Below are 15,490 nucleotides of genomic sequence, written 5' to 3'. Positions count from 1 at the left end.
TATTCATTGTCCAGCTTTTCGTATGTATGTGAGGCAATTGAAAATACCATGGCTTGGGTCAGGTGCACCTTAGTCCTCAAACTGACATTTTTGCTTTTTAACACTTTAAAGAGGTCTTTTGCAGCAGATTTGCCCAATGCAATGCATCTTTTGATTTCTTGACTGCTGTTTCCATGGGTGTTGATTGTGGCTCCAAGTAAAACGAAATCCTTGACAACCTCGATCTTTTCCCCGTTTATCATGATGTTGCTTACTGGTCCAGTTGTGAGGATTTTGTCTTCTTTATGTTGAGGTGTAACCCATACTGAAGGCCGTAGTCTTTGACCTTTATCAGTAAGTGCTTCAGGTCTTCTTTACTTTCAGCAAGCAAGGTTGTGTCATCTGCATATCACAGGTAATAGGGAGCCATGTGAGGTTTATGAGGAGAGGATTGTCATGGAAGACAGTGGCCACAGACTGGACCTGAAGAGGGTGGAGTTGGCTGTGGGGAGGCAAATGACACCTTTCTAGCTCTTCAACTGAGCTCAAGTGCTACCTCTTCTCTGAGGCTCCCTGGATGCCCACCCTCAGCCTCCACCTCTGCCCTCTTACAGCCCAAAGTCTGCCATGTTCTTCAGTGTGTCAGCTCTGTTGGGACAGACACTGTTTCTTAGTTCTGGTTGTCACCATGTGGTCTGCCCTAGAGCCTGGGAGTGAGGGACCAGTGAGTGCAGGAAGGACCAACCCAGCACCCAACAAGCCCAGTTCAGGAGCTGTGGGGCAGGCAGCCGCTGGCTCCGATCTGGGGTGTGCTGAGGCCCTCACACTCACGGGGATCTCTCGAGTGGGGACTGGCGTGCGTGCGGCGGACAGCGGAGGGAAGAAGGAAGAGGGGGAACACACGTCCAGCATCCACAGCAGCCTGGCAAGTGGCAAGGCCTGGATTTTACACTCAACAGCTTTGGAAGATGAAAGAAAATGCCGAGTTTAATTGGGAAGAATGACTGCATGAACAGTCAGAATTCCAGGCCACACTGAGGCGGAGACATTCATGCTGGGGCTGAATCGCTGTAATTGGCCAGAGTCAGGCCAGATGAACTAGCCAGAGGACCTGTGTCACCCAGGGCGTCGGCAGGAGCCCCCCTCCACCATTCTGGGGAGTCTCCCTGTACCCCAGCCACAGGCCCTGAGTTAATCACGGCCAGCTGGGCTTGCTTTTTCCTGCCCTGTGTGTTCACCAAGTCCTGCATGAGTGTCTCCCGTCTTCTCTTAGAGCTGTTCTAGGAGCACGTGAGCTTCGTTTCTCTCCCCTCGCTCTCACCAGCCCTCCATTTTTTTTTTTTTTTTTGCGCTTTAAGCGGGAGTTCACAAATCAAGTCAGTCTCTGATACAAAAATTTATATACACCTTGCTATATACTCCTAGTTGCTCTCCCCCTAATGAGACAGCACACTCCTCCTCTCCATCCTGAATTCCTGTGTCCATTCAGCCAGCTCCTGTCCCCCTCTGCTCTCTCATCTCCCCTCTGCTCTCTCATCTCCCCTCCAGACAGGAGCTGCCCACATAGTCTCATGTCTACTTGAGCCAAGAAGCTCATTCCTCACCAGTATCCTTTTCTACCCCATAGTCCAGTCCAATCCCTGTCCGAAGAGCTGTCTTGGGCTAACAGAAGGTCTGGGGACCATGACCTCTGGGGTCCTTCTAGTCTCAGTCAGACCATTGTCTGGTCTTTTTACAAGAATTTGAGGTCTGCATCCCACTATTCTCCTGCTCCCTCAGGGGTTTTCTGTTGTGTTGCCTGTCAGGACCAGCCCTCCATTCTTATCCCCTTCAAAAGAAGTCGCAAACCCTCCAGTGCCCCCACAAATGTCCAGCCAGGATCACAGTCACAGCTGGGCTGTCAGAGGCCCCAGCCTAGCGAATGAAAGTGTCCGCATCCGTCCTGGCTCTGCCACTCATTTGCTGATGACCCTGAGTAGCCATGCACCCTCTCTGAGCCCCTGAGCTGTGGTTGGCTTAATGAGATGCTGTGACAAGAGGGCCTGGACAGGGAAGGGGCTCAAGGCACACGGGGTCCCCATCACCTTCCTGCAGCCTGCTCTCCTGCCCACTGCCTTAGACATAAAAGGAAGAGCCAGTCTTGCCACAGGCAGAGGTCAACAGTGTCATTCAAGAGGGGATCCCACTGTGTCTGCAGACCCCACCCCCTCTGTCCCTGCTTCCTGGAATGCTTCCCAGTCAGGGGCTCTTTCATTCACTTAAGACTTTGGCCCTTAGACCAATGAGGATGCCAGCCAAGAAGGAGAACATTGTGGCCATGCCCCTTTCTGAGACCCTCCGTGTGGGTCTGTTCATTTAGCACATGTTTACGAAAGGCACAGAGAGCCAGACCTTATGGTCTGGTGTCTGGTCCTCCTGCACAATGGTCCCCGCATTTGCTCATATGGCCCCCCACATGGGGTGTGCCCACCCCACACTGGTTAGGAGGACACGGCTCTTCCTTCGACCAGCCTTCACTCGTGCCTCTCCCGACCCAGGGTCCCCCGGCCACCACACACTCCCCCTACTCACTAGAGCTTCCTTCCTGGCCAGGCCTGAGAACTCCAGGGCTCCGGAGAGCCAAGCTAGACGCTCCCTCCCCCACCACGTGTTTATGGCTCACAGGTCAGGCCACAAACACATGCCATGTGCCCTGTGTACCATGCAGAACACTGGGGTGCAGTGGTGCCCAAGACAACTGGCCCCTGTTGTCAGGGACGTGTGTTCTCGGGGGAGAGGCAGAGAGGAACAAACCAAAGGAAGGTGCCAAGTGGATGTGAGTACTTTGAAGAAAACAGACGCCAGGGCCACGTAATGGAGTGACTTGGATGCTGGTGTCTGTTGGTGGTCAGGGACAGTGCCTATAAGGAGGTGACATTTGAGCTGAGGTCTGAATAAGGAGAAACCATGTGAAGAGTGTGAAGAACATCCCAGGCAGGGGGACAAGGGCAGAGGCCCCAAGATGGGAACAGGATTGTTGTGGTCATGGGGCAGCAAGGACGCCTGTGTGAGCAAGAAGGAGGCTGGCAGGGGCTGGGAGGGGGTGGGCAGGGCAGTGGGCTGGTAGGGGATGGGCAGGGCAGGGGGCCATAGCAGCTCACCAGCCCCTGTAGACTAGGGGAGGGAGTTTGCAGTTTATTCTAAGCGAGCAGGGAAGCCTTTAGAGGGTTTCAAGCCTTTAGAGAATAGCCTGGCTGGTTGACATTTTTCTAGGTCACCATGTAGAGACTGGGTTATGGGCTACAGGGTGAGGGCGGAAACAGTGAGACCAGTGAGGAGACTATGGCAGTAATTCAGGCACAAGATGCTGGTGATCGGGCCCAGCAATGCCAGGGATGGAAGTAGGTAGATGTGGCTGTACTCGGCTTATTTTGCAGGTGGAGCTGACAGACTGGACCTGCTGACAGATTAGATGTGGGGAGTGGAGAAGAAGAGGTACCCAGAATAGCTATGAAGATTTCTGGCTAAAGCAACTGTAGACCGTGCTTCAATATGCTGAGAAGGGGAAGCCAGAGGGTGGAACTGGCCTCATGAGAGGTGGCCTTAGGAGCTCAGCTTAGGTCTTGTTAGCTTTATCATGCCTATTGGACATCCAGGTGGAAGTGCCACATTAGTCATTGATATTTGAGGTTGGAGAGTAGTGGGGTTTGGGCAACATTGTCAGATGGTAGCCAGTAAAGCTATGGGACAGGTGACAGGAGGGGAAACCAAGAAGAGCATGGACAAGCCAGGCTTCACTGACTTGGTCCTGTACGTGCATGGAGTCCCTGGTGTAGGGTTCTGTGAGGGGCTGCCTTAAAAGAGGTAGTGTCCACAGAATGGGAGAAAATATTTGCAAATCACATATCTGTTAAGGGTCTAACCCGTTGCTGTCAAGTCGATTCTGACTCATAGTGACCCTATAGAGCAGAGTAGAACTGCCCCATAGAGTTTCCAAGGAGCACCTAGTGCATTAGAACTGCCAACCTTTTGGTTAGCAGCAATAGTACTTAACCACTATGCCACGAGGATTCCCTGATAAGGGTCTAGTATGCAGAATATGTAAAGAACTCTTACACCGCAACAATAAAAAGCCAAATAATCCAACTAAAAAATGGACAAAGGCTTTGAATAGACATTTCTCCAAAGAAGATAGACAAATGACCAATAAGCACATGAAAAGATGTTCAACTTTATGAATCATTGGAGAAATGCAAATGGAAACCACAATGAGTACTATTTCATACTTACTAGGATGGCTAGAATCAAAAAAGCAGAAAATAACAAATGTTGGTGAGAAGGCGGAGAAATCAGAACCCTCATCCATTACCGGTGGGAATGTAAAATGGTGCCGCCACTGTGGAAAACGGTTTGATGGTTCCTCAAAAAGTTAAACACAGAATGGCCTACGATCCAGCAATTCCACTTCTAGGTATATACGCCCAAAGAACTGAAAACGTGTATCTACACAAAAGCTTGTACCAAATGCCTCTAGCAGCATTGGCCACAATGGCAAAAAGTTGGCAACAACCCAAATGTCCTTCAGCTGATGGACAGATAAATAAAATGCACTATATCCATGCAACAGAATATCATTTGGCCACAAAAGGAAATGGAGTACTGAGAACATGCTACAATGTGGATGAACCTTGAAAACACTGAGTGTAAGCTCAGTGAAAGAAACTACCCAAAAAGTGGTGTATTGCATGATTCCATGTGTGTGAAATGTCCACAATAGGCAAGTCCGTAGAGATGGGAAGTAGATTCGTGGCTTCCAAGAGCTGGGGGAGGGGAAACGGGGAGCAGCTACTTAATGGTTACGGGGCTTCTTTTGGGGGTGATGAAAGTGGGTGATGGAATTAGACAGGGTGATGGTCGTACAACATAGTGGAAATACTAAAAACCACTGAAGCATACCCTTTAAATGGTGTGTTTCATGGTATATGAATTATATCTCATTAAAAAAAATGATTAGGGGGGGAAAAGTGGAAGCCTATGCAGAGCCTGAGAGGGTGGGCTTGTCCCCCCACCCCCCACCCCCAAGCAGACCACAGGCATGGCACTGGGCTGAGTTCTAGGCCAGCCTCACGCAGCCTGTATGGTGGTGTCTGCCAGAGAAGGTGGCCTCAGCCGTGAGCAGGCCAGAAGCTAAGTCAGGAGGGAGGCCGCTTAAGGAGCTGAAGCTGCTTCGCTTAGAGACCAGAAGGCTAAGGGGGGACTGGAGCGCTGCCTTCAGTGTGGATTGTAGTTACGTTTCCAGTTTGGAGGGTACCTTATGGTCTCCTGGGTATGTCCACCATGAGTCCCTGAGGTACTTGCAGCGGCTCTGGTTAACAGTTGCTGGCATTTATTGGTGGTTTGTACATGCCAGGCACTGTGCTAAGTGCTTTACCACCGTTATTTTTGTTAATTCCCGTAACGACCTTGTGAGCCAGGTGCTGTTGTTAGCCCTGTTTCGTAGAGAAGAAAATCAGGGCCCCAAATGGGTAGGCAACCTGCCCAAGGTCACATGGCAAGGTTCTCGCTAAACCCTGTACCCTATCTGGTGTGACTCACAGGACAATAACCAGGACCCCATAGGGCGTGGTCACAGGGAGAGGTAACAGGGGAACTCGTGTAGATTACCATAAGGAAGCGTGGTCAGGGGTCCAAGCTAGGTAGCACCCCACCCCTATCCTACGAGATCTCCTTGGCTGAGGGATAAGGGCTCAGATAAGGGATGGCATGGTGACCAGATGCTGAAGGCCAGGAGACTTCAGCTGAGCTCTGGCCTCTCCTGGCTGGCTTCTCTGGTCTGTAAGGCCCAGAGGCCCTGCCTGGACTTGAGCTTTTTGGGCTCTCTGGTATGTAATACTGACCGCACGACTCAGGCTTCAAACCCTGAGCTAGGACTCAGCCCAGCCTGAGGGGCTCCATGTCATAGCAGGGGTGCAGAGGGAGACCCCATATCTGCACACACAGCCAACCTGCTGGGGCCTGTGCTAATGCCCAGACCAGAAGCAGGCAGCGTCCTGGGAGACTGCAGCCATCCCTCCTGCCTGCACTGCCGGCCAGCCCCCCTTACAGCACAGGGTGTGTTCTGGATTGGGCAGGACCCAGGCCCCAAAGCTCTAAAACCCATGTGTATTTTACCCGAAATCTAATCCATATGGTTCTCATTTATTTACACTTAACTCATCAAATGCAATTTTGCAAGAGCCGCTCGATAGCCAAGAGGCTTTTCTGCCTAAGCGTCCCTTCTGGAAGGAGCCTGGGGAGGACTGGGCCTCGGCCCTCAGGGCCAGGTGGAAACACTCAGCGTGGAGGTGGAGCGTGGCTCCTGACACGGCCGGTGCCTCTGCCAGTTCGCGAGCTCGGTGGGAGCCATGACACCAGAGCGCGGCACAGGCCTGACACACAGTAGGCGCTTGGCAGCCATGAAACCACGGGTGGGATCCGAGTGAAACCCAGTCTCCGTTCCAAATCATAAAACGTTCACGGGAAACCCAAGGCAACCAAAGCTGTATCCAGAAGTAAGTTTTCACTATTATAAATAACTGCAAACCTGACCTCTTGTCCAAAGGAGGACAGACAGCCAGCTATTAATAAAAACAAACACCAGCACCTTGGGCCAAAAAGCAAACCTCACCACAGGCCAACCACAGTCCTGCCTGAGAGGCCTTCCAGAAACAGATCCGTCTACAGCCCCGTGGTGCGGGCTCTGAAAACCCTTCTTGCTGGAAAACAGCTGAGTCAATCACAGGACAAGGGCGCATCCCAGATAAGGCCCTCCAGCTGCTAGCGCTGGCATCGGGTGGGGCAGGGCAGGCTGGGGGCAGCCTGTGCCACTGAGGAGGGGGCACACTGTGCATCCAGACCTGTGTGCCTGAGGGGCACTGCCGAGTGTTGAGTGTCAAGGAGGAGGTGGGAGGACCCCATTTGCACTGATCATCTGGGTGCTAACGAGCTGTGTCGTGTTCCCACAAGAGCCATCATGGTGGCCCCTGCCAGGGAGAATGGACTGGAAGGGAGAGGCTGGAGATGCAGGAGGAGGGTACAGATGACCCTGAAGAGGGAGGCTGGGGGCCAACCCAGAGCTGTGGGCACACCCAGGGCTGTGGGCACAAGGATGGAGGGGAGACAGGGGCAAGGTGCTATGGAAAAGCAGTGGGGCTGGTGACTGCTCAGGGGTGAGCACGGGCTTCAAGGACAAGCGGGTTCTCAAGCTGGGGGGCTGGGTGGGAATAAGGCCTTCTTAACCCCTCAGTGTTTAGGCTTTCTGGGTGCCCCTCTCCCTCTCTCCTCCCACCTCCATCCGCCCAGGACTTTGAGGATGTTGGCTGAGTGCACAAGCGCTCGCTGCTCACCGAGGCTGGGAGCTGGCCATGAGGAGGGCTGGAACAGAGGACTAGGGCAGAGCTCAGGGCCTCAGCCCCAGCCTGCAAGGATGTCGTCCATGTTTCTGGTAGTGTTCAAATGGCTGCTTCTGCAGGTGCCTCCCAGCCCCACCAGCCGAGGGCTCCTCGGGGCAGGGACCAGCCCTGGTTCAGCTTCCTCCCTTTTCCCAGCACCCAGGCCTGCCACCCCTGTCCCTGGCCCAGAAGTAGGTGCTCCTTCCGTTCTGGTGGCAATCAAAAGGAGCCTGCGTGTTAAAAGAGGGCGCATTCGCCCAGGAGGCTGCAGCTGGTGCCCAGCCTGGTGGGGCAGTCCAGGTGGAGGTGCCTGCTGGCACTCATAGAGCTAGAGCCCTCGGGGCCGTCTCTCCACGCAGCACCCTCCCGCAGCACCCTCCCATGGTTCTGTTGCCAGTTAAAAGGGTTTCCTGAGAGGAGCCTCCAGGAACGGCCCCAGAATCCGCAGGGCCTCTTCTGCTTTGTAACTAAGTCCCCATGCTGACAGCACCCTGCCTTCTGGGGGCTTTTGGCTACGGTCATAAATAAAGATGAAGGACTGGGAGCTGGTGGCAGGATTGGGGCAGGATCCCCTCCCCTAGCTGCCCATGGATCACGGATTGGAAACAGGCTTACTTGGGGCCCCCACTTCCTGCAGGCTCAGCCACGGCCCGAGGCTTTGGTGGCTCGGCAATGGCTCTGGCTTGTCGGGCTGCACACTGTCCTCCTCAAGGACCATGCCCTCAGCCAGCAGGACTAGGGGGAATGGGACAGGGGGACCCAGACAAGAGCACAGAGACTAGGACAGTGGTCAGGGGGCACGTCACGCAGGAGGGCCTGGTGGGGGTGCCTCTGTGGTGTGTTCGGGACACAGAGCACCCAGAGCCCAGCTCAGCAGTTGCTTCCAAGCCTGTGGCCTTGTCTCCTGTTCACCTTAGCATATTGGCATCCAGGACCCAGCCAGCCACCTCCCTGGTCATTGCTGGAATTCCCCGCCAACCAGAGCAACAAAACCTCCCCATCTGTGCCCTGCCTGCCCCTTCCGTGTGCCTGCTTGCAGAGCATCCCATCTTCCTCCAATCTCAGGTCACAGACCCCTCTTCTCCTGGACCCAGCTCCAACATCGCCTCCCCCAGGCACCCTGCTTCCAGAATGATGCCTAGACACCCATCTCTGCCCCCGAGGGCCAAAACGCACTGTCATGCTCCCTGTTGTCCTGGCCCGTCACGCGAAGTGTGGCACAACACAGCTGCACAGTGTGGCATGAATGAACGAGCAGAGGCATTGCAGGGGTGTTAAGAGGGCAAGGACTCTGGCTGGTCAAGGAGGGGGGTGTTCCAGCGCTATGCTACAGCGGTCCACCTTCCTTGTGTGGTAGTGAGCTCCCCAACCCAGGCAGGCTGTGCCATCTGGTTTATCCTGCTCACACCTGAGCACTCACTCTTGGCCCAACCCTCTGCTAGGTGCTAGGGCTATAGAGGAGGCTCAGGCTGCCTGCACCCCAGAGCAGAGGCAGGAAAACCGAGACCACTGGTCCAGGGCACGAGGGACACAGCAATCAGCACCGGCAGGCCTGCCGTGGAAGCCAGAGGTGGGGCATGGAACCTGAAGGCACCAGGAGGACTTCCCAGAGGAGGGGGCTTTGGTTCAGGGTTTGGGCAAGGAGAGCATGTGGGGTGCAGGGTTGTAGGCAGAAGCACCAGGGTGATACTCTCATGGCCAGGGCTCAGCTCACAGTGCCCTTGTTCAGAGCAGCAGAATCAAGGAGAAGCAAAGAGCGTGTCGGCTTTGGCCTCAGGCTCATTGGGTGTCACATCCCTCTTCTGCCTGTTTCATAGCCTTGGGAACGTCTCTTCCCCTCTCTGGGCCTCAGTTGCCTCATCTGAGAAATGGGGATGATGAGAATAATGCTTCAGAGTGGAGCTGTTGTACAGATTCATTAAGACAGTGGCCGAGCACCTTGGCAGGCAGTGAGTGCCTGTTTTATATGATGGTGAGATTGCCAGTTCCACCTAGCCAACCTTGGTACTCTTCACTGGGAGTGGGGATGGGGGAGATCCTCATTCAGCGGCAGCCACACAAACCCATAGGTATACGGGACAGTTAGCTCCAGGGGGAGAGAAGGCAGAGGGTGCAATCCAAGAGGGCTTCCTGGAGGACAAATCTGCAGTCCCTGTTGCTCTACAGAGCGCTTCATGTGGACGAGGCGTGGGCTTCCTCCCACAGGCGGCAAGCGGGGCAGGACAGGGACAGAACTCAGGTCCTTTGAATCCCGGTGTAGGCTGTCTCCTGGCCAGGCGTGCATCTCATAACGGAGCTGAGTGTCCTAGGCATGCCTCTACAGGGAGGCCTGGAGCCAAGTATTTCCCATATTTCCCATATTTGCTGCGGGGCCTAGAGAGGGCCTCCAGGCGAGCCCAGTCTGTGCCGGGCCTGTGGGCAGCCAGCCCACAGACCCAACTGTTCCCATTGGTCCCCCTTCAGACCTCACTGTGGGTCCCGTTTGAGGGCTCGGGTCATGGGGTGTCAAAGGGTCAAAGGTGGAGCCTCAGGCCCTTAATCCAGACCCAGAGCAGCTGGAAAAGACACAGGCTACCAAAGGGACCCGACAGCTGCCACTTCCCGCCCGACTCCCTTGTAAGTGGAGAAAGCATGTGGGGGGCAGCCCTCTTCCCGCTTGCTTAATCTTGGAGCTTTATCATTTGGGAGTGAGGAGAAGACATGTTTACAGGGCCTGCATTTGTTTCGAGTTATTCATCAACGTTGGCAAGTCATTGTTCCCTGCTGGTGTAAACAGCACTGTCCCAGGGCCCAGCGCTCTGCCAGACCATTCAGGGCTTGGAGATGGCTCACGTCAGCCGCCCTGTGGTTTCTGGCTCCCCGTGAGGTGAGGAGGTGGGTCCCGCCAGATGGCTTCAGGCGCATGGTACCAGGGAGCTTGTCCACAGTGGGCCAAAGGGGTGTCTCCGCACCAGGAATTCAGCATTCGAGGGTGCGTGCCTGCTTTTGTTTTTTGCCTTTATTAGGGCTTGGGAAGAGTCTCTGGGTGGTATAGACGGTTAACGCTTAGCTGCTAACTGAAGGTTGGAGGTTCCAGTCCACTCAGAGGTGCTTGGGAAAAAGTCCTGTCGGTCTACTGCTGAAAAATCAGCCAGTGACATTATGCTGAGTGAAATTAGTCAGTGGCAACAGGACAAGTATTGTACGGGACCACTATCATAAGAATAGAGAAGAAAATATCGTTTGGTGGTTACGAGAAGCGGGAGGGAAGAAGGGAGGGAGGGGGCATTCACTAATTAGGTAGTAGACAAGAACTACTTTAGGCGAAGGGAAAGACAACACATAATACAGGAGAGGTCAGCACAACGGGACTAAACCAAAAGCAAAGAATTTTCCTGAGTAAACTGAACGCTTCAAAGTCCAGCATAGCAGGGGTGGGGGTTTGGGGACCATGGTTTCAGGGGACATCTGGGTCAACTGGCATCATGAAGTCTATTAAGAAAACATTCTGCATCCCACTTTGGAGAGTGGCACCTGGGGTCTTCAACACTAGCAAGCAGCCATCTAAGAGGCATCAATGGGCCTCAACTCACCTGGAGCAAAGAAGAATGAAGAACACCAAAGACACTAGGTAATTATGGGCCCAAGAGACAGAAAGGGCCACATAAACCAGAGACATCAGCCTGAGACCAGAAGAACTAGATGGTGCCCAGCTAGAACAGATGACTGCCCTGACAGGGAACACAGCAGAGAACCCCTGAGGGAGCAGGAGAGCAGTGGGATGCAGACCCCAAATTCTCATAAAAAGACCAGACTTGTGTATGTAAGTTTTTGTGTGAGAAACTGACTTGATTTGTAAACTTTCACTTAAAGCACAATAAAAAAAGAAAAAAGAAAGAAAGAAACCAGACTTAATGGTCTGACTGAGACTAGAACGACCCTGAAGGTCATGGTTCAGACCTTCTATAAGCCCAAGACAGGAACCATTCCCAAACGGAACTCTTCAGACAGGGACTGGACTGGACTATGGGATAGAAAATGATACTGGTGAGGAGTGAGCTTCTTGGCTCAAGTAGACACATAAGACTATGTGGGCAGCTCCTGTCTGGAGGGGAGATGAGAGGGCAGAGGGGGACAGGAGCTGGCTGAATGGACACAGGAATACAGGGTGGAGAGAAGGAATGTGCTGTCTCATTAAGGGGCGAGCAGCTAGGAGTATATAGCAAGGTGTATATGAATTTTTGTATGAGAGACTGACTTGATTTGTAAACTTTCACTTAAAGCACAATAAAAAAATTTTTTTTTTTTAAATCAGCCATCAAAAACCCTATGGAGCACAGTTGTACTCTGACATGCATGGGATCTCCATGAGCTGGGATAGACTCCACGGGGAGAAAGGCTAAGACTGGGACTCAGGAGGGGTCAGGAGTAAGTCCCAGGAACAGCTTCCCACATGCAGATCTCATCGTGTGTGTGCCAGGGCATGGGCATGAGGGCCTTAACGGTTCTCTGTGGGCCAGAGATGTGACCAGCCCCAGGTACACTGGGTCATTCTTTATATTACTCGCAGCAAGCTGGCTTTGGCTTGACGTTTGTGTCTGAGTCCACAAGCATCTGCTCAAGCCAACACCCAGACTCAAGCTTGTGCTGGGGGTCACTGGTTCTTCCTAACATCAGTCTGGACGTGTTCACTGGGAGCTTAACAAGGGAGCGAGACAGCAGGTGAGAGTCCTGGCTTTGCTCTGGCCCACTGTGCGACTTTGCCTCTCTGTGCCTCAGTGTCCTCATCTTTAAAGTGGCACTGGTAGCAGCCCTGTCACACAGGGCTGCTGTGAGGATCGAGTGGCTATTCACGAGGCACTGCTCCTGGCAAAGGAGAAGCACAGGAGCAGTGTTAGCTTTGGGTGGTTGTTAGCAGGCCGAGAGCTGCCCACAGTCCACGGACGCCCCAGACGGGCCATGCCAGTGAAAGGTCCACTGCTGAAGTGTGAAGGGGAGGCTGCCCCCGTGAAGGTGACATTGCACTGGGCCTTTAAGAAGCCCCCAGTAAACCTTTGCCGAATGAGGAAAAGCGTTAGGGTGTTCTCTCCCTCTTCCACCTGGCCTCCTGCCGCTCAGACTCTTGGGCTCGTGGTACAATGTGATGGCCCCTCTCAGGAAGAGCCACCTTTACCACTGCGGCTGTCACCGTTGGTAGCTTTTAGAGTTCAGAGCTCTGCCTCTCTTCCCTAGCTGCCCCACAGCTGACATTTGAGCTTACCAAGTAAGAACGGGCCACCTCGCTGTCAGCCTCAGAGGCAGCCGGGCGGTGTCTCAGGTGGTAAAAGTCGTCTATTGTCGGTGGACCCAGCCTTACTAGGCTCCAGAGCCAAGGCCTCCTCAGGTTCCGTGCAGGTCACCCGGTCTGACTCTTCACCTTTTAACATCCTTTTGGTCCCAGTTGTAAAATAGGTCTTTGTTAAGAACTGTATAAAAGACTAACGGGGTGTGTGTGTGTGTGTGTGTGTGTAAACAGTCAGTAGCTCACATTGCCTTTGTGGTTTTATATATTTCCCTATTAAAATGACAATACAGACATGGAACATTAAGGTTTAAGAAGCCCTTCTTTCGTTCTAAACAAACTGACAGAGCAGGGGGTTATGACTTTGGTAATTGAAACATGCTGTTCTGTTCAAGGCCAGAGCTCCATAAAGCCGCCTTTCAGCCAGGTGTACCCTTTGTGCCAGCGGCCTCTGGTTGAAATGAGTGTCTCCCTGAGTTCTGGCTCCCAGAGAGTGGGGAAAGCTGCCTGACAGCTCGCGGCAGCCAGAGGTCAGGGTCTTCCAAAAACTTTCCGTTCTTGGACTTTTGAAATCCACTCGCAGGCAGAGCCCTCCAGCCTCTCCTCAGCTCCCAGGTCTGGTACTGCTGGGTGTGGGCCTGTGGTATGATTGAAGAAAGATGGGCGATAGGATTTGGTTGGCGGGTGCCGTGTGTCAGGGACAGACGGGGCAGGTTTCACTATCTTCATGGAGACGGATGTAGGTAAGAGCCTAGGTTTGGCCACTTGGAAAAATGACTTGGCCTCTCTGCACCTCAGTTTCCTCATCTATAAAATGGGTTAATACCTGGATCTGATTTACAGGTTTGCTATGAGGGTTAAAGGAGCTGATTCAGGTAAGATGCTCAGAGCCGTACATGGCACACAAGAAGCACTCAGGGTCAGCCAGCATTACTGCCCATGTAACCAGCTACTTCTGGGGAGTACCCTGGAGAGTACCTCTAGGAAATACCTCCAGGGAGTACCTGCGGGGCATACCTCTGTGCAGGACCCCCTGGGAGTACCTCTGTGGAGTATCATCAGGAGTACCTGCGAGGAGTACCTCCAGAGAGTACCACTGGGAGTATCTCTGGAGAGTACCATGAGGAGTACCCCTGGGAGTACCTCCAGGAGTACCTGCAGGGAGTACTTTCAGCACAGTCTGGGGGGCGATTGCATCCGGGCCCCATCAGCTGCCCCCTCCCCTCCCAGCTCCAAGTGTGACTGTCTCCTCCCTCCCTCCTGTCCTCACAGATGTGGACGAGTGTCAGGACAACAATGGTGGCTGCCAACAGATCTGTGTCAATGCCATGGGCAGCTACGAGTGTCAGTGCCACAGCGGCTTCTTCCTCAGTGACAACCAGCATACCTGCATCCACCGCTCCAATGGTGAGTGCAGGCCTGGGCTGGACCAGGCACGTCCTCTCCCCAGCCCCCAGGAACAGGCAGCCCCCTGAAATCTCCTTCTCCATGTCTTGATCGGGGGGCTCTCAGGGCCAAGGCGGGGGACTTTGGTGGTGGCCTGCATGACTGTTTTGTGCCCTGGTGTTGATTCTGCATGGAAATCCTCCCAGCTCCCCGCCTCCCCTGCAACGCCAGGGATGTTGGTGTTATCACGTGGAGACGAGGTGGGGCCACACGTGGCAGATGTGCCCAGAAAAACTGTTCTCCTTCCTGGGTGGGGGCTGGCTGTGCCCAGGGAGAAGGGGGCTCCATTCCCCATCGTCCTCTTCCCCAAGGGGGGCTGAAGGCTTGATTAGACTGGGTGGCGAGTGCTCAGTCTCCACAACCCTGACAGCACCAAGAACAGTCTACAGGTGGTCACAGGGTCAACAGCCAGCGGAGGTCCTTGTGGTTGGGAGCCTGCTGTCCTCTAGAGGCTGGGCAGGTGGCAAACCAGCCTGGGGGTACAGAGGGCCCGGAAAGCTCACAGCCAGCGGGGTGCCTGGGTAGATGGAACTGACCCTGGCCAGGCCTCCGTGTTAGGGCAGCAGAGGTGAGAACCCTAGATCCCGGCCCAGGGCGGCAGAGCTCTGAGGTGGGGCAGAAGCCAGGACACACAGACACGTGTGCTTGGAGGAGAGGGGCAGAGGGAACAGCATTCGCGAAGGCATAGGGGCGTCTTTCTAAAGACAATGGTGACGTCAGGAGTCTCAAGGCAGGTCTCTGCCTGCAGCAACATGGCTGTGAGGGAGAGGCAGGAGCTGGCGGTCCTGGGCCATGGCAGTTCTGGGCAGTCAAGGGAGGGGATGCGAGGAAGTAGAACAGGGTGGCCCCGAAAGGCCAGAGTCCCCCTGCCTACCGCTGAGCCTGACAGGAAGAAGGTGTTGGAGGTTGAGGGCAGGGGGGAGGCCTCCGGTCTGTGGCACCAGCAGAAGGCCCGTCCATTGGCTCAGCTGAAAGGCGGGACAAGAAGGGCTCTGGGTCAGCCGCCCTCTGCTGGGAGCCCAGGGGAAACGCCACTGGCTGCTCTGAGCCTCCGCCTCCTTATCTGCTAAGTGGGGACAGCGTGGTGACCCGCAGGACTTTAGAGGATGGAATGAGATCATGTGTATCAGGTGCCTGGGACACAGTGACACCAAAGGCAGGCTGGGAGGTGAGGTTGTAGGGTTCTGGGCAGGTTAATTTGAAAGCAGTCTCTAAGAAAGAAAAGGAAAAAATCTTCCGAAAGTACGTGCTCTGTGGGACTCCTTAGGTCTTCCCCCGCTTTGTGGTCTGTTTGGGCAGTTCTCTCCAGGGCAGGATTGGCCCAAGAAGCCCCACGCCCCAGCTCTGCTGAGCCCGGGAGGGACAGGAAGGCCGAGCCCGTGGCTCCTGGGCACTG

At 54.2% G+C, this 15,490-nt stretch overlaps 1 protein-coding gene across 3 annotated transcripts in view; it reads left to right on the top strand.

Moving 5' to 3' along the window:
* The window catches only part of SCUBE1 (signal peptide, CUB domain and EGF like domain containing 1), a 174,939-nt gene that overhangs the window by 54,325 nt on the left and 105,124 nt on the right, over window positions 1-15,490 (top strand). For all 3 annotated transcript variants that reach the window (XR_007517430.1, XM_049884602.1, XM_049884601.1), the window contains exon 4: window positions 13,921-14,055. Coding sequence is in view for 2 of the 3 variants with exons in the window: in XM_049884602.1 (XP_049740559.1) it covers window positions 13,921-14,055 (135 nt within the window). In the remaining variant the exon portion in view is untranslated. The remainder of the gene's footprint in view (window positions 1-13,920; window positions 14,056-15,490) is intronic.

This window comes from Elephas maximus, chromosome 4 (genome assembly GCF_024166365.1).
Source record: "Elephas maximus indicus isolate mEleMax1 chromosome 4, mEleMax1 primary haplotype, whole genome shotgun sequence".
Lineage (NCBI taxonomy): Eukaryota > Metazoa > Chordata > Mammalia > Proboscidea > Elephantidae > Elephas > Elephas maximus.
Note: the sequence above shows the minus strand (reverse complement) of the source record. Positions and strands in the feature narration are given on the sequence as shown.